This window comes from Mytilus edulis, chromosome 8 (genome assembly GCF_963676685.1).
Source record: "Mytilus edulis chromosome 8, xbMytEdul2.2, whole genome shotgun sequence".
In the NCBI taxonomy this organism is placed as follows: Eukaryota; Metazoa; Mollusca; class Bivalvia; order Mytilida; family Mytilidae; genus Mytilus; species Mytilus edulis.
Genome location: NC_092351.1, coordinates 85,718,427 through 85,738,985, shown reverse-complemented (window position 1 = coordinate 85,738,985; position 20,559 = coordinate 85,718,427). Strand labels below are relative to the sequence as shown.

The 20,559-nt window shown below is 31.6% G+C and overlaps 1 protein-coding gene across 1 annotated transcript; it reads right to left on the bottom strand.

Moving 5' to 3' along the window:
- Window positions 1–4,492: 4,492 nt before the first annotated feature.
- On the bottom strand, window positions 4,493–12,164 carry LOC139487164 (uncharacterized). Its single transcript, XM_071272141.1, has 4 exons — window positions 11,998–12,164; window positions 7,788–8,303; window positions 7,150–7,309; window positions 4,493–4,868 (listed from the first exon to the last, which is right to left on the bottom strand). The coding sequence occupies exons 1-4, from the start codon at window positions 12,050–12,052 to the stop codon at window positions 4,745–4,747; spliced, it is 855 nt and encodes a 284-aa protein (XP_071128242.1). The 5' UTR covers window positions 12,053–12,164; the 3' UTR covers window positions 4,493–4,744.
- Window positions 12,165–20,559: the final 8,395 nt, after the last annotated feature.

The window sequence follows — 20,559 nt, the reverse complement described above, 5'->3', positions numbered from 1 at the left end:
CGATCCACTCATTTATACAGTTTACATAACAATGCAAACTTAGTTTATTGGCACCTTCTGTTGAAACGAGAAAGAATTGTGTTTATATTTTATTTATATAGTTCCTTTCGTGCCCAAAACGAAATTGATAGAACGTTATTTGCAATAAAGGCTACATTGAATTTGAGTTTCTATATAAATACTATGGTATTTTTTTGTGTTCTTTTCTTTTGTTTTTGTTTAGTTCACCATTTTCTACATAAAAAATGCTTGTACCAAATCAGGAATAAGGCAGTTGTTGTTCATTCATTTGATATGATTGAGGTTTTGATTTTTATACGACCGCAAAAATTTTAATTTTTTGGTCGTATATTGCTATCACGTTGGCGTCGTCGTCCTGCGTCGTCTTGCGTCTTGCGTCGTCGTCGTCGTCGTCGTCGTCCGAATACTTTTAGTTTTCGCACTCTAACTTTAGTAAAAGTGAATAGAAATCAATGAAATTTTAACACAAGGTTTATGACCACAAAAGGAAGGTTGGGATTGATTTTGGGAGTTTTGGTCCCAACATTTTAGGAATTAGGGGCCAAAAAGGGCCCAAATAAGCATTTTCTTGGTTTTCGCACTATAACTTTAGTTTAAGTGAATAGAAATCTATGAAATTTTGACACAAGGTTTATGACCACAAAAGGACGGTTGGGATTGATTTTGGGAGTTTTGGTTCCAACAGTTTAGGAATTAAGGGCCAAAAAAGGGCCCAAATAAGCATTATTCTTGGTTTTCGCACAATAACTTTAGTATAAGTAAATAGAAATCAATGAAATTTAAACACAAGGTTTATGACCACAAAAGGAAGGTTGGGATTGATTTTTGGAGTTGAGGTCACAACAGTTTATGAATTAGGGGCCAAAAAGGGGCCCAAATAAGCATTATTCTTGGTTTTCGCACCATAACTTTAGTATAAGTAAATAGAAATCTATGAAATTTAAACACAAGGTTTATGACCATAAAAGGAAGGTTGGGTTTGATTTTGGGAGTTTTGGTCCCAACAGTTTAGGAATAAGGGGCCCAAAGGGTCCAAAATTGAACTTTGTGTGATTTCATAAAAAATTGAATAATTGGGGTTCTTTGATATGCCGAATCTAACCATGTATGTAGATTCTTAATTTTTGGTCCCGTTTTCAAATTGGTCTACATTAAGGTCCAAAGGGTCCAAAATTAAACTTAGTTTGATTTTAACAAAAATTGAATCCTTGGGGTTCTTTGGTATGCTGAATTTAAAAATGTACTTAGATTTTTAATTATTGGCCTAGTTTTCAAGTTGGTCCAAATGGGGGTCCAAAATTAAACTTTGTTTGATTTCATCAAAAATTGAATAAATGGGTTCTTTGATATGCCAAATCTAACTGTGTATGTAGATTCTTAATTTTTGGTCCAGTTTTCAAATTGGTCTACATTAAGGTCCAAAGGGTCCAAAATTAAACTAAGGTTGATTTTAACAAAAATTAAATTCTTGGGCTTATTTGATATGCTTTATCTAAACATGTACTTATTTTTGATTATGGGTCCAGTTTTCAAGTTGGTCCAAATCAGGATTCCATATCAAGTATTGTGCAATAGCAAGAAATTTTCAATTGCACAGTATTGCACAATAGCAAGAAATATCTAATTGCACAATATTGTGCAATAGCAATTAATTTTCAATTGGAGTTATCTTTCTTTGTATAGAATAGTAGTTGATAATATATGTTGGAAATTTGCCAGACATGACTATGATGTCATTTTCTATTTTTATTTGCCAATAACTTTATGTAAATAACTTCATTGGAAATTTGCCAATATAAAATGTTGCTGATGAAGCTTTTTTTCCTTATCTTATCTAAAATGTTTTTAGATAATGTATGTTGGACATTTGCCAGACATGACTATGATGTCATTTTTCTATTTTTATTTGCCAATAACTTTATGTAAATAACTTCATTGGAAATTTGCAAATATAAAATGTTGCTGATGAAGTTTTTTTTATTGTTTTATACAATAAACAATGTATATTCACTTTTACTACCAACCAATCTTTACCATTCAGTGATAACAAGCACTTTATTTTACATTTTAATATTTTATGATGTATTTAAAAGAGTAGTTATTGTTGCAAACTCCATTAGAAATTTGAATTGATATCAGTTTTGGAAAAAGGGAAACGGGGGTGTGAAAAAAAATGGGGGGGGGGGGGAAATTTTTCTCATTTCAGATTTCATAAATAAAAAGAAAATTTCTTCAAACATTTTTTTGAGAGGATTAATATTCAACAGCATAGTGAATTGCTCAAAGGCAAAAAAAAATTTTTAAGTTCATTAGACCACATTCATTCTGTGTCAGAAACCTATGCTGTGTCAACTATTTAATTTTAGATTTAAATAAGTTTGAAGAAGAAATCTTTAATTGATTTGTAAAATCTTGACATTTGTTTTGTGTAAAAAAACCCATGTAATGTCAAAAATTTGATCACAATCCAAATTCAGAGCTGTATCACGCTTGAATGTTTTGTCCATACTTGCCCCAACTGTTCAGGGTTCGACCTCTGCGGTCGTATAAAGCTGCGCCCTGCGGAGCACCTGGTTGCAATTTGATTACAGACTTTCAGTTTGAATTTTCTGCCGAGTTCGGTTTATTGTTCATATTACTGTATAGGAGTCATTATTAAGTGCAGACAAATAGCATATTGTTTTTATATAGACGGAGCCAGCCATCTAGCTACTGTCTATGCTTAATGTTTGCAAATGATTTTTTCATCAAATTGACCTGTTCATAAGTTTAAAGTGTGTACAATGTGAAAAGATCGATGTAATGTTTTTGAAAGATGAAAACTAGTAGTTATTCAATGTATCTTACTTTTGATAACAAAGAAGGATACCTTACATTTTTTTCTTTTTTTTCCTTCTTATTTCATATAATGCATTGTTTGTTAAAAACTCATATATGAAACACAACTGATATACCAAATACGATTTGAGCGAAAATACTTTAATCACCAAAATACATAAAATCTTCTGTTCTAAAATTAATTTTCAATCTCCTAACACTTGGTAAATACAACTGCTGATGAACAATTGTCTCCCCGAATTTCAGTGGTGCGATCGACTCATTCATACAGTTTACATAACAATGCAAACTTAGTTTATTGGCACCTTCTTTTGAAACGAAAAAGAATTGCGTTTATATTTTATTTATATAGTTCCTTTCGTGCCTTAAAACGAAATTGATAGAATGTTATTTTAAATAAAGGCTACATTGAATAATGCAATGGTTTAAAAAAAAGAGAGAGAAATAACTTAAGGATGTATTCTTCTGACGTTTCAGTCTCATTCAGTCTTATTAAAATCTCGTTCTGAAATTATTTCCAAAACATGGGTCAAAAGTGGAAAATAGCAATGAATTTGATAAATATCATAATCAAACTTTACTCTGTGAAAAAATTGTGTATTTCCAATAAGTAGTTTTTGAGTAATAAAATTTTGAAATTTTATAACTAATCTAGTCAGTCTTTTTAGCCAAAATTGAGAAAATGGGTGAGGGTTACAAAAAATGATTTTACCAGAAACATGTACATCCCATATAACCTTTTTCTTTTCAAATTTCTTAGACATGTTTTTTTTTTCTTCAATCATTTATAACAAAGAAGTTAAAATAATATGAGTTTTGTTCTTTAAAACTGAGAAAAATCACAAATTTACAAAATTTACAACATGGTAAATTTGACACGAAAAAACATCAAACTCTTTTCTTTTATTAACACCTAACTATAGTATTTTTAGTTGAATTCATTCAGATTGGTCCACTTCATCTTTTTTGAGAGTATGGACAAAAGTTTAATTGTGGAACTGTGATTTTTTTCACGATAATATCCCAAAAATGGGTAAAAATTGATGAAAAATGGGAAAATCATCAAAATTGTGTACTTTCAAAGGGCCGTAGCAAAAATAAAGTGCACTACCATATGATTTTTTCTTTACCAATTATTTTTTTACAGTCATATCAATCCAAAAATCAGGTTTAGAAAAAATGTTTAGAAATGTTTTGGTTCCTCAGAGGTGTACATCCTTAAGGTAGACACGTTTAGTCTCCTAACCCAGAAACAGACACGAATGGTAAGGTTCGCTGATTATTATCATTACAAACATGTATGGCCAATAACAAATGCTAAACGATATTCGTTCATTAATATTCTAGTTATTTTCTGATACCCCAAATTTTTCAACAAAACAAATGCTCATATACTGTATAGGTAACTTGTTTTGTGATTTCTCAAACATTTGTTTTACAGTTAAACATTTATTTCATGCTATCTATTCATATATGAGATGATTATTGTATTAAATATGATCTCAGATGTGCTCGAAATTAAAGGACATATTCATAAAAACAATGAGATATTTGAACTTTGCATGCATAAAAATGAGAGTAATAGTTGGATAGCAGAGGCAATGACCAGAAGGTTACATTTCGTCGTATATGATTTCGAATTTTATTGGACATTATTGGCTGAAATAATATACAAAAATACAACGAAAACAATATCTTATGATTGATCATTCCAATTTCACAGTGCACTCGTTTGGATATTAGATTTTCATGTTTAAATAATTCAGGTAATAGTCATAAAAAAAAATGTTCAGAAAGTTAAAAAAAAAAAAAAACACCTCAATATACACAAAACGTGTAGCTAAGCATGTTAATTGTAACATTTTGTGTAGTTTGTTTAGTTGCTTCACAGTAAACAATCAAGACATGCATTTCGTTTAACATAACACTTTGTATAAAATCTCCATCCAGTTTCTGACATCTTAGGAATGGCTGTGACGACATCTTGTCCGAATGAAAGCAGCTCACAACTGTAAAAAAAACCAAACCGGAAATTATTTCCGAAACAATGGCATTTTATGGGTCACATAAAAAACAAAATGGAAAAAAAACCCAATCAAACTTCGATTGAAAGATAATAAAATAAACGATAAATAGACATTTATGTTTTAAGCTAATCTGACCTTACTTTGAATTTTGAATGTATGCATGTTTTGCTTGTGTTCCAGTGATGTTTGTATAAAGTATGATCTAAGCTAAAAATATATGTGTTTTAAGTAAGTGTGATTCGGTATGGAGTTTTCGATTTTGTTTTGTCGAAACTTTTTGACTTTTGTCAAACTTTAGGGAAACATGCAATTGTCAAAAATAATAGTGCATGAGCTTCCCATAAAGCCCAAATGACATACGTTACAGTGTCAGTGGAGTTATTGACGTTGCTCACGTAAAATCTTATTTTACGCGACGTCAAACTGCGACAAAACTGAAACATATTTGGAAAAGACGGCTGTTTGTTTGATTAATTTTCAATGACTTTCTTGAAAAGGAGTTCATGAACCCATCTTTCTTTTAAATGAATTTGGACTTAATACTGTATGAATATTATTTGTGTCAATTTTTACAAAGAAATCACCAATGATTTTTCAAAGTATAGATAAATACACCGCAAAAAGAAGAAGATCTTTAACAAAAATACACAATTGTTAATGTTTTTAAGAAAAAAACACGTAAACCAACGACCCACATTATCTCTAAATTGAGTACTTGAAAGTATATTTTTATTATATATGTTCGGGACCATAGGAGTATTTGGACTATACGAGTATGGTCATGACCATATGCGTATACTCATATGGTCCGACCATACGCGTATGGTCTGACCGTACGCGTATGGTCGGACCATATGAATTTATACTCGTATGGTTATAAACGGCCCTGACTATATGAGTATTTTGACCATATAGTTTTTTTTTTTCAAATATGCACTACAAACGTTTCAATAATACAATAAACGTTATCTAAAAAAACAATGATGGTTAAATGACAATGTATTAATTTAAAAGCTAGGTTAAAATTAAATATTGATGCCAAATTAATTTGCATCGCTTATTACATTCTTGCATGTAGGCTTATTGTGACATTTACTTCCACACGGTAACATAACTTTTTTCGCATTTGCACGTCATGGTTGTGCACGATCCTTTTCAGTCACACCTTCTGTTTGAAAGTGAAAAAATAGCATTCTTTGCAGCAGCGTGCAGTGATGTCGAGGTTTTGGGTTATTCCGATGTGTCTACGGTGGTTATGAAGCTCTAGATTTCAAATATCGTAATTTGGCTACAGAACATCATATTCAAAAAAACAACTTGAATAAAATATGTTCCTTGCCCGTGACTTCTTGTGTAACAGTTTAATGAGATTGTTTTGGAAGTTATCGTTTCAAGTCAACATATTACTATTCACTCGTAATAACAAATCGGTAATGGACATCGGTATACAATGTGTTAATTATAGTTTTGACTAATAGGTAGTAAAATTAACTATGTGTAACTTCTTATTTTTATTTATCTTAACTTTTTATTATAATATGATAATAAAATGACCTATATGATAGCGTATTAAGGAACGGTCATACCATATGAAGAGTTTAGAAGTGTTCAAAGTAAACTGTAACGGAGTGTTAATTACCACGACCATATGATTATATACCCATATGGTCATGACCATACTGTTACACGTATGGTCCAAATACTCATATGGTCCGGAACACATATATTTGAATTGACTAGTTGAACAAAAGCTTGTGTATATAGTTTAGTAAACAAATCACCTTGGGACCTTATTCATTTTATATGTTCTTCGTCAGCTTTCATTGCCTTTTTATTGGTTTAAATTCATGAACGTAGGTTTTAAACAAATTATTCAAATAGACTTATATTAGTCTTTACTTATATTAGTTCTGTAGGTTTTAACTAGAAGTATTTAGCTTACTGTAAAAAAGGTATACACATCGATTAAAAATTTGAAACAGAATAAACAGATCAACATCATAGAATGAGGATATTTCGACTTTTTCCTAAATCTATGACTTGGAAATATATATCTAAACCACATAACTGTTTGTTTTGTTCACACATCGTTTTCACTATAATGGAATTTTATGGAACTGACATGCAAGTGAGAGGTTTCGCTAGCTATAAAACCAAGTCAGAAATATGCCAGTTGATATCCATTCGAATGATATGTTTGCCATTTGCCTAGAGACTTTCCGTTTAGAATATTACTCGGTATATTTGTTATTTTACTTTTCACCTGTTTTCACTGTAGTTGAACCCCATACATTCTTCATCTGCCTTGCATGTTATTGCACATATCGTTATGGATAGCTGCATCACTGGTTTATAAATATTAAGATCAGCCCTCTCGTCAGATGAACCGCACTTGACAAAATGGTTAGACGTATTGCCATAAACTAGCAGAAGAAATAGAAATATAAAGTTTAAATGTTGTTCAATATTCAAAAAGAAACAGTCTTAATGTGTTGTTTAACTGAAATAATTAACTTGGTCCGATACTTTTAAGTTTTCATTATTTCCTTAAACAAAATCCCCAAAATGTAATCTTAAGTTAAAAAAATGAATAAATACTAGTATTGATAAATCATTGTTTGTTTAACAATGGCATAAACATATATATTTTAAATTAAGATCGAAATATGATAATATTTTACCATGTAGCTTCAATTTACATTGTGTGTGTGTTATCTATTTCATTTATGGAGATAATGAAGCCGATACGGATGGAATTAGGAATAGTTACGAATAGGATAAAAAAAAAGAAGAGCTCTTAAAGTTTCCTTTTTTAAGAATTAGGTCAAAATAAAGTTTTTGAAAATTTCTGTTTTGGAACATAAATATTTATTGCATTTTGTACTTTTAATGCACAATTACCTGTAGATTGAATTATCCAGTCGCCGTTAGAATTGTAACTGTTTAAAACGCCAATACTTTTCACCTCAAACGGATTTGGATCTGTCCACTCACCAATAAGATCATCACCAATTACAGTTCCTCGTCCATGTTTGACAACTCCTCCATCCCAACTCACCCAGAAATCTTTGAATTCCCAACTTTTTAGAATATGACGATCGATTACAGTATTCCATGACGTTGAAAATATTGGGGTTAATAAGTTATCATTGCGCCGTATCAGCTGTGTTTTGGTATTTGTATGTGCACCAAAATTCACGTCGTAGAATGGCACTATGCTATCCATAGTGGTTGAGCTTGATAAATATATATTTGCATCTCTGCTTGCCTTTACTTGAAATGTGAAAGAAGTGATTTTTGAACCCTCGACGCCATATTTATCTAAATGCACAGCATGGTCCAATATATCAGGTGTTGATCCTGAAGTCATCTGTTGTCCATTATCGGTTGCAGAAAATTTGAATTCTACAACCAAACCTACAATTATTTAATATTTATAATGTTATCAAAGCAACTGCAAAAGAAAAGTGTTTATACTGTTATAGCATCAACGATACTAATTATTAAAGCCATTTTCAGTTTAATGGTTTATATGTTTTTTTTTGTTACTTTTCAAGTATTTCCATGAACATGTCGATGAATGCAAAAATATATTAAGAAATTATTTTCACATCGGGAGAAGTTCATCAAACTGTCAAAATCAAACAAAAGACTACCAACGGAACGAAATGTAGTATTTACTGACTTAATGGAACAGGTATTTTTCGAAAATATCACTGCCTATCAATCATTATACGAATACAATTTTGTTTGCTGTATTATGTTAGATAACTATATAAATGTAAACATGTTACTACCATGGATAGTCCACAGTCTTAAGTTAAGGTATTTAAAAAAAGGATCATATCAGAAGTATCATTTATTATTTAGTTAATCGAACTTCTGTATCTGAGCGTCACTAGTAAGTCTTGTGTGGACGAAACGCACTTCTGGCGTATTAAATTGTCAACCTGGTGCCTTTTGTTAGCTATTATTCGTGTGTTTTTTGGTCCAATATGTTCTCCTATTTATTTGTATTGTAGTCCTGTAATGTTATGTTGTCATTCTAATGTTATATTTAACATTGCCATTAAAGCGGGAGGTTTAGGATGCCACTAAACCAGGTTCAACCAACCATTTTTTTCCTTTAAAAAATGTCCTCTACCATGGCCAAGTCAGGAATATGGCCATTGTTATATTATAGTTCGTTTCTGGGTGTGTTACATTTTAACGTTGTGTTTCTGGTGTGTCGTTTGTTTCCTTGCCACTTATACGACATGCACGGTGAATCTGAATAACTATTATTCAATTCGTTCGATCATGGCACTATCTGATTTAGTCCATTACAATGCAAGCTACATGCTTATTGATGTTAATATGATATTGATAACATTGAAAAAGAAACTCTGGGAAAAGATAGATCGATCACATTGTGTATAGATCAGATATGATCTGTTTTGTTTCACATCTAGTTTTTACTCTAGGAACCTAGAAGTTTATCTCTACTCAAGAGTTTTAATATCCCTTAGGTAACTACCTACTCATTTTGAGCAATGAATTAATTATGGAAAACTAAATGTCTAAATAAATAACATAAGTATGGTGGGGGCCGCTTTTTAAAGTATCATGTTCGGACTGTATCCTGGTAGCAACAACATATCATATTAAAGTCTTAAGAAGGTTTCACGTCTTTTCAAATGTCATGAGATAGAAAACGAGCCTCACAATTCATTTTTCTTTATTGAGAGTTTAATAAAAGGATTTACAGAGAAATGTTTCTGTCATTTATATCATATCGGGATTTGTGTCACGTCTGTTTAAAACATCAAACCATTTTTTTCAAGTGTCACTGTTGAGTCTTTTGTAGACAAAATCGCGCGTCTGGTTTGAACAATTTATTTTGTTATCTATGTTGGTATTTTGTTTAATTTTTGATGTAATGCAATATGCCTTATATAAAGAAAAAAATATGAAAGTACATAACAGATTTGGAAACAAAATATGACATGGAAACTAATTTCTATAACTGTATACCGTGAAGATACTTTTATTCGTCGGTATCGTTTTTCGTGCATTTTCAAAATTTCCTTAGTTCGTTGTTTTTTGAATTCATGGATATAATTAGAGCTTTCTAGTTTTAAATGGAAATTTTTAATTTCTTAGGGAATTTAAATTTTGAACCCAATTACGAAAACTACGAGAAGTACTACCCAACGAACAAAAGTATTTTCACAGTAATATAAAATATTCATAGCAAAGGTCAGGTAAATTCTTTTACCGCATGATACTGTCACACATTGTTAGATTTCCAATTAAAATAATATTGATTAACGTTTTCATTTCTCTACAAGTGAAACAATTACGATAATTGTTGAATGTTCATCATATCAATAATTCAGTAAAATATGATTACAAAAGTGTTAGAATGTTGATTTTGTTAAATGCAATGTGTACATAAAGTGCATAGATAAATAAACATTAACGACACTGATACCAGTTAAATAAAATAATTCGAAAACAGCTAGTGTTCAGCAAACAGTCGTTAACAATAGTTTCATGTCTATATTATCTTTAGGATCTATCTCCTAAATACCTGAATTATGCTTTTAATTTCAAATGAAATATTTTAAAAATAAAAGTACTAAAGGAAATCGCATTTCCTACGCGGGTCTGTTCATTAAGTTAAACATTTCAATACTTTTATCTGATATTGATTTGCAATTCGATATAATGACAAATTTCTCATGTTCTCTCAAATGCTGTCTCTAAGGCATCAAATGTCCAACTAAAGATCCTTAAGGAATAATTAACATGGGTAGGCATCATATTTGTCCATATGTTTCACTGAACGTTAGCAAGATATAAAATATGGTCAAATGTAATGCTTACCAGTGTTAGAAATACCATAGAGAATGACACGAATGAATTTTTCGATTCTATTGGAGAGACGTAGTATCTTTTATGAATCGAAGCGTACGAAAATACCTAAAACTGTTTGGCTTTTCAAGTTTCATCTCCGTGGAGTATGTACATTTTAATTTCACATTTAGTAAGTTTAAAAAAAAATACCTAATCGAAAGTTAGCTGGACCAAAAATATGAAAGAAAGTTCACTACTACCGTTGTTTTTTCCCGGATGTCTTCTAGCTATTTAATCGATTATCATACACACAGTATCAATTTCAAACGTACTCATGTCTTAACTTCTGAAATTAATCTCCATAAGACGGAGCATAGTGTATCAGGATATAAATCTTACCTTTTCTCTCGTCAGATATATATGCTATGTGTCGCGTGCAACTGAGATTGCAACACACTTTTTTTTTAATTTTTCTTTGTTTTCCGTATGTATTGTAATTTTAAAAACTATTGTGCAAATTTTTACGCAATTTTACACATAACTTACAGAAAAGCTAGTTAATCCATCATAACATGTTAGTTCAGCATTTGATGTACAATTAGTCAGTGCCGAAATTAATCTATTTGTATTTATAACGTGGTATATTTAGTTGTATTTACTGCTAAAAATACATTATATGTGATAGAGAGTTGCCTTCTTTATCAATACATAAATTGTTCCAAAATATTATTGCGTATTTTCCTTGGAAACAAAATAAAATTTGAACCAATATCAAACTTGTAAATGTTAATATGAATTATTTACAAAAATGGTCCAAGAATGTTTCATTGTCAACATTTTTCGAAACCAAAAGAATATTAAAAACTTTGAAAAATACGACACGAAATTAAATGATAAGAAAGACACCAATGAATGCAATTTTATAAACAATCATTAGACATTTGCAAATGGAACTTCGTTTTACAATTTCTTTGTCACTTGAGGTATTTTTCAATTTAGAATTTTCACAATGCATTAACTTATCATTTATGTTTAGGTTTTAAATCATCTTTATTAACTTTAAAATAATGTAGACAAATATCTTTCAAGATTTTTATTTAAAAAGACTGTTAAAAAACCCAACGAAAAAACAAATAGGAACATACGTACAATTATATCTCATGGCATTTTCTTAAAGATCGGGAAAATATTTTAGAACATTTTGAGCATTATGAAATTTAATCTAAAACAATATGCGTTACGACAAAAGTAAAATCAGAAATAGTTTACTTACCAGAAAATGTCTTCAAGTAAAAAAGCATATACAAAATACTGTTTTTGTAATACATGTCTATAGTACACTACTAAAATGACATCTGAATTAAACAGCTTCCACAAATTGTTTGTTTGATCCCGTAATTAGCATGATAGCACAATTCTGTTATGATATGAACTGTAAGATTTGAAACATTGATTTGATATTGAATAGGTTTATGTTAATCCTCAATACTTTTACAATATAAAGTAGAATAATAAGGTTGATCAAAATTATACGTGTATTTCAAAAGTTGTAATTTCAATTCACTGGCTCTTCTGAGAATACGCTTATAGTGCGTGAAAAGGAACGAACACAAAATAAATTATTCATTGTTAGTCACTAGATTAGTTCAATGATCTTCTAGTATTATAATCATTTTATCAAACATGAATGTGTCTAAAGAAATACTAATTAAAAGTGTATGATATGTTCTTCAAATGCATTAACTAAAATAAAATACCGAAATTAAAGATAAATTCAAAATCAAATATAAGACTATCAATTTAACAAACGGAACGAATGAAACACAGATGTCATAGACTTGGACGCATTTTTGCGCCTGTCCCAAGTCAGGAGCCTCTGGCCTTTGTTAGTCTTGTATTATTTAACTTTTAGTTTCTTTTGTACAATTTGGAGTTTAGATTGGTGTTCATTATGACTGAACCAGTATATATTTATTTAGGGACCAGCTGAAGGACGCCTCCGGGTGCGAGAATTTCTCGTTGCATTGAAGACCTGTTGGTGACCTTCTGCTGTTGTCTGCTCTATGGTCAGGTTGTTGTCTCTTTGGCACATTCCCCATTTCCATTCTCAATTTTATTGGTACAAGCATTTTCAACACAAAATAGTGGACATGTCTGAACTATTAAATTCATGGTACTTTGTTGTGGATTAAGAATTGTTAAGTTCTTATTTTGAATTAGCTACCTTCGTTCTATAATAAACCGTACATATTTCGATATCAATTTGTATATAATGAATGCAATGTTTCAAATGTAATTATGTAGATGGTATTGCGCTGTACTATTCCTACAGATAACAATGAAATCGGGTTTTAAAATTGGGAATGTGTCAAAGAGACAACAATCCGACCAAAAAGTAGAAAACTGTAATTATCAACTGAATAGTTAACGTATAAAATGACATTTAAATTCAAATACCAAAGTCAGGAATATGACAGTTGTTATCCATTCGTTTGATGTGTTTGAGCTTTTGATTTTGACATAAAATTCGGGACTTTTCTTTGTTAATTTTGCTCGGAGTTCAGTAGTTTTGTGATTTTAGTTTTTGGAAAGTGTGAACAAGTGGTCAATGCATGAATTTAAATCACCATTTCATTTTACTCAGCGTCACTGATAATTCTATTGTAGACGAAATCATTGTCAGTTATTTACTAATATTAACTGGTAATATTTGATGAATCCATACTGGTAGGTTTTACCAGTCAAAAAGGATACAGATTTGTTTTAGTTGTTTGTTTTAAACAGGGATGAGGTGACGTTGAAATCATCATATTTTTAAAAGAATTTGAACGAAAACTTGAAAAAGCAGGTAAGTTGCTACATGTGAAGCAGGATCTGCTTACCCTTCAGGAGCACCTGAGACCACCCCTAGTTTTTTGACGGGGTTCGTACTGCTTATTCTTTAGTTTTCTATGTTGAGTCATGTGTACTATTGTTTGTCTCTTTGTCTTCACATTTTTAGCCATGTCGTTGTCAGTTTATTTTCGATTTTTAAGAGTTTGACTGTCCATATGGTATCTGTCGTCCCTCTTTGAAAAGTTTTTTAACTTTAAAATTCAAGTTACAAGTGTTTATGCGGGAAAATCATAAACAATATCTTCTTGCATATGTATTTCTGTTTTGAACCTTTTTTAACGATTTTCCGTCAATTACGATCTTATATAGTAATTATGCTACGATAACGCTTCCGATTTTCAAACTAAAAAGGCGGAAAGATTTTAAAGTTGACACTGTTCATTTGTATACGTCCAGAAGCCTAAAAACATGTACAATTCACCCTTATGCGGACAAAATTGTTGATTCGAAATAGGAACAGTCATATTGGCTTTTTAATTTAAGGGACATATATAATCCTATTGTCTGCTATCATCATAAGGCAAAATGACCGCTATGCAAATAAGCAAAGTACCCTAAATTTTGCCATCTGATAAGAAATGCATTGAATTAATATATTAATTTTAAATGTGAATGAGCATTCATAATAATATTGCACCATCTGTGACAAAATGGTTGAAAACTTGAACATGTTGAAACAGAGATATCTTATCGAATAGCTTACCTACTGGGATGCAAATGCCAAAGATGATGAAAAAGGAAAGAAACATACAACACAACTTGTATAGGATATAACCATATTTGAAGAAATAAAGTATATATATTAACTTTTATATGTGATTTGTAAATGAATAAATAAACAGATCATATATTTCACTTGAAAAAGTCGTGTGTGCTAAATCTCCCCCTCAGCTGTCATAGCGGAGAGAAGATCTCCCTCTTTGAAGGTTATAAAGGTTGGCAGGTATGTGTTTAAGTTGATGTATATATTATTGCAAAAGTAGTTGTTTCAACATTTTTTTGTCATACACATTTCAACTTACACATTCGATTAAGTTTTCATCCGCAAATAATATAAACATGAGAAAAAACTATATATTTGATTATTCTCTCTAAAATGGATTAAGCGACGGTTGTTCCTATTGGGACAGTCACATATAACTGTACTACAGAATTGTCCGAATATTTGATGAGTTCGAGCTGCTTAGTCTTCATCATTTTCAAAATCATTGTATGGACTGTTGTTTATCTGTTATCCTCGCTAAAATATAAGTTTGATTTTGCTTTTCCCGTGGTTACATATACTATTGTTCATATCTGCTGTACTGCCACTTATCTATATAGACTTTTCTGACAAAATGTGTAATACCACAGTCCCAACGCAGACAACGATCGCACTACGATCTCTGAAAAAAAAATGCAAGTTTTAATGATCGTAGTACGATCGTGTAGATTGAAGTAAGGTCGTATCACGGTCGTAGTGGGATCTTCAAGATCATGATGAGCGCGGAACATATTCAAAACAATCGTGGTGCGGTTGTGGCGAAATCAGATCGTAGTAAAGGCGTAGTGAAAGCGCACTAGGATCGTAGTAAGATCGCAAAGGTCGCTGTACCATCGTATCGAGAACGTAGCGAAAGCGTGATTCAATTCCGAGAGACTGCGCTACGAGCTCACAGCGACGTTATTACGACCTCACTACGAACATCACGTTCTCACCCCGACCCATCTACGCTTCAACTACGACTATACCACGCTGTACATGACCATAGTACGACTATAGCACGCCCTTGTCGTCTTCATGACGCTCTTCTTACAACCTGACAATCATACTATTAAATATTTAACAGTTCAACCTTTGGAAGTAGTAATAAAGCAGCCTGGTGAATCTCATTTAAAGTTTGTACGATCACGGAAAATAATTGAATTAAATTGGATTAAAAAATTACAGACAGTCTACCCTCTCGCTCTTAATGATAATATCATGGGAATTGGCAATATATGAAGAACCGATTCTGTTAACATTTTGGATATTGTTTCTAAAACTGTTCGAAAAAACCGTTTTCATGGTCGTAGAAAAAATCACAATCAAAGAAAATTTCGGACCAATCATACCAATATTTCGGACCTAATTTCTATTTAAAAAAACAACGGCAGACATAATCTGTTAACAAAGCTCTGTTCATTACCGATTAATAAGTTAAATAAAATTTTAGAGGATTGCAACACAATTTCATATAGCAGTCCTAAGTATGAAATCGTTCAAATTATAATGGCATATTGTTATTCTAAACTGTTTCCTAATATTGATCGTCCTGAAGATCATAAAAATTATTTTATTAAAATAAAGTATGTCAATAAAGGTTTTGATTTTGTAAATATTACTGGTATTTTTAACGACCATTCTGTTAAAGAACAAATTCCTGGATATTTTGATAATACTGAGCTCCCTCTTATTTGTTATATTTACCAGAAATCTACCCGGAAATTTGTGTTTAATTATAGCCAATTGTGTAAAGATGTTGATATCAGTGAAAATACACCTACTTCATGTAATTGCAATAATTCAGAGTACATTTATGGACCCATTTCCCATGTCATAACAGGAGATCTTAACATCGTTCAAGACCGAGAATGAAAATCATTCCTCAATAAAGGTCCTAAATATCGTCCCCCGTCAATTATTATTTGGAATGAGTGTCGTGATATTATCAACGACTCACTCCGTACTTACTGTTTGAAATTGATAAAACGGGAAAAAGCTGACAAAAAATCTTTGGACTCTTTTTTTAATTCAGTAATGAACATATAGTTGATATACGTATTCAACATTTTAAAGAATATTTTACTCTTAACTATAACAACAATAAACCTATTTCTAGTATCAAACATAAACTAAAAGAACTAGCCAAGGAATTTGTTTTTGTCCCGGCCGATAAAGCTGCTAACAATATTATTATTGTTTGACGTAAATTTTACATTGAGGTTCTACAAAAAGAAATCACCAATTCACCAACACTCCAACTGACTCCATTTTCAGAAAACGACATCTGTAACAAACATAAACTTTTAGCTACCGCTTTACAAGCAGAACCAAAAACAATGAAAGTCCCCACTACGTATTGACTTCCGAAACTACACAAAACATCTGACAAATATAGATTTATTTCGTCTTCAAGCCATTGTTCCACTACTAAATTATCTATTCTTCTTACCAGTACACTTGGTACAATAAAAAACCTGATAATAAATTGTTCAAATAAGGCCTCCGAAAATAGTGGAATTAATTACTTTTGGAGTGTCAAAAACTCGTTGGAAGTACATGATAAATTGCATGATTATATTGGTGATTTAGAATCTGTTCAAAGTTTTGATTTTTCTACCCTATATACCACATTGCCTCACATTCTCATTAAGAAAAAATTCACACAACTAATTAAATGGGCATTTAAAAAACTCAGAATGTGAATATATATGTTCAAACTCTTTTAGGTCATTTTTAGTAGCAATAAACAAAAAAAAAAACTATATCAATTGGACATGCTTTGATACTATATCTGCCCTTGAATTTTTACTAGATAACATTTTTGTTCGCTTTGGAGATTCCGTATATCGTCAGGTTATCGGAATTCCAATGGGGACTAACTGTGCACCACTTATTGCGGACCTGTTTTTGTATTGCTGTGAGTTACAATATATGACAAAAATCAGCGAAAACCCATCGAAACAACATCTGATACACAAATTTTATAATACTTTTAGATACTTGGATGATATTTTGGCTCTAAATAATGACGACTTTGGTAAGTATACTAAAGAAATTTATCCTGTTGAACTTACTTTAAATAAAGCTAATACTAACAATAACCACTGTCCTTTCCTCGATCTTGATATATATATATATATGTATATATATATCATTAACGGAAAGCTTAATACTAAAATTTATGATAAAGGAGATGATTTCTCAATTCCTATCGTTAATTATCAATTTTTAGATGATGACGTTCCCTTGTCACCATCTTACGGTGTTTATATATCTCAACTTGTACGATTCGCTCGTGTATGTGACAATGTTTTAGATTTTAACGAGAGAAATTTATGTATTACTGAAAAATTGTTACACCAGGGTTTTCGATATCACAAACTAGTCAAAGCATTTACTAAATTTTATCATCGGTATAAGGACATCATTCGGAAATATAGCTCAACATGCAGACTTCTTATACGTTCAGGTATTTCACATCCAATATTTTATGGAAATATTCTTTATAAAGCTAAAAAATGTCAGTATTTAATTCAGAAGCTAACAAAACCTTTAAATAGACTTATTAAGAAGGGATATAGTTACGATACTGTTGTCAGGCCATTAAAGATTGCATATTTTGGCGTTAATATTGATTCACTTATAGGGTCTTTGCATCGGAACTAAACAAATTTATTAATAAACCAGTCGTTGGCATGACACAGGTTCTGTTCTTCTCATATATGTTATGATGGTATGATACTAAACCCCTCACGGGGAGGATTGTGCTTGATATTCATATGTTATTTATGTATTATTGTCATTTTGTTTATTTTCTTTGGTTACATCTTCTGACATCAGACTCGGACTTCTCTTGAACTGAATGTTAATGTGCGTATTGTTGTGGGTTTACTTTTCTGCATTGGCCAGAGGTATAGGGGAGGGTTGAGATCTCAAAAACATGTTTAACCCCGCTGCATTTATGCGCCTGTCCCAAGTCAGGAGCCTCTGGCCTTGGTTAGTCTTGTATTATTTTAACTTTTAGTTTCTTGTGGACAATTTGGAGTTCAGTATGGCGTTCATTATCACTAAACTAGTATATATTTGTTTAGGGACCAGCTGAAGGACGCATTCGGGTGCGGGAATTTCTCGTTGCATTGAAGACCTGTTGGTGACCTTCTGCTGTTGTCTGCTCTATGGTCGGGTTGTTGTCTCTTTGGCACATTTCCAATTTCCATTCTCAATTTAACACTTGTAATTTTTTGGGCACTTTATAGCTTGCTGTTCGATGTGATCCGTGTTGAAGGTCGTACCTTGGCCTATAATGGTTTACTTTTATAAATTGTTAATTGAATGGAGAGTTGTCTCATTGACACTCATACCACATCTTCCTATATCTATTGACACATCTGTGTCATCTCTGTTATCTTTTGCTAAAATATCATCATTTGAGCTTTATGGACCAGCAATAGGTTGTAATTTAAGTTGGATTGGTCGGTCCGACATCTCTGCTTGATCAAGATTCGTTACTTTGCTCCCTCTGCCTCTACAACAACTCCTACCACCACGCCCACTTGTTCTATTACATTTTGGTGGCATGACTATTGTTTCCGAAAAAATCTACGTATTAATCAGAAATAGAAGGAATGAAACTGTATTGATATGGAACACGATGTTGACGTTATTGCTGAAAAAGTAGTAAGATCGCGATTTGAACGTAGTATAATCGTGGTGAGAACGTGCTATAATCGCAGTAGAAGCGTGGTAAGATCGTGTTGCAATCGGATAACTCGTGGTATGGTCGTAGAGAGGGCGTGAAGAGCGTAGAAAAATCTTGATAAGCGTATTGAGGTCGCAGAATAAGCGCGATGAGAACGTGGTATAATCGTAGCGGGATCGTTGTAGAAGCGTAACGAAGACGTAGTAGCATCGCAAAAGCAACCAAAATTTTCATTTTCATGCCGCTCATACCGCGACCTCACCTAAATTCTAGATCGCGTTGAGCGAGGTGCAATCGTTGTCTAGTGGGACTGGGGCTTAAAGACACATGACGCTTACTTTTAATCTATATTATCTTTTCCACATCAGTACCTATGTTTTAACTCTATACCATTGTAAGATAGTCATTTTTACAACAAAACGACGTCTGAGATACAGGAAATATGAAAAACAAACACACATTATGTTTGATTCGGAACATGATTCAATAGCACCAATTTCTACATTAAAATTGTACTAAGTCAGAAATATGACAGTTTGATGTTTTCAGCTTTTGATTTGCCATTTGACTAGGGACTATTCGTTTTGAAACTTACTTACTACTAGAATACATTGCATGCAATGGTAAAACAACTCCATTTGATATATAAACAAATTTTTATATTCACATTTTAGTAATAGAAAAACAAAGGATATGGGGTATCAATCCATGATACAAAATCAGAAAAGTCACAACAAAACACACAAAAAACAAAGCGTTTTTATTTTACTGCAAGTTTAAGACGATCCCTAGTAACTTGTGCATTGATTTGAGAAACTAATTACGTTTATCTCTTTAGATAATTATCACGGTGCGATGACATACCTCATATAGCATGCAAATTGACAAGCAAGATAGTTTCAAATTGAAATGCTCTTATAGATGTTATGCCTTTATAATTGGTTAACTACTTTATATTATTTATAAATTGAAAAATAAAAGCATGCTTATATTGTGTTTGAACTACTCTTTCTTTTTTCCAGATTTATGTGAAGTAAAGCTATGATTGGATTCCAGTAACAGTTACCGTTGGTTACAATGGTTACCATAGCTCATTATACCTAAAAGTTATTGCATTGAAATGTTCTCTTAATTAAATTCACTATTTATGAAATAATCATTATATTAATAACAAAAATCTACTCACCGTCGACGAAAATTAATTCTTGTGTGATGTGTACACAGGTAAGCGTGTCTATTTCTATTTTAAAATGAGTTCGTTACCAGTTTGATACTGTATCCAACATGTTCTACTACAAAATATTAAACAAGTAAACTTTACTTATAAATTGACATCAATGAATTAAAATATATACAACTCTCTAACAAACTATCTATTACTTTCAATATAAAGAACTGGTACACATTTGTACTATTACAAATTTGTCTTGGGTCAGGAACAAACTTGTCCTCATGGTACAATTAGGTACCTACAAGTAAAAGCACCTGTAAAATAC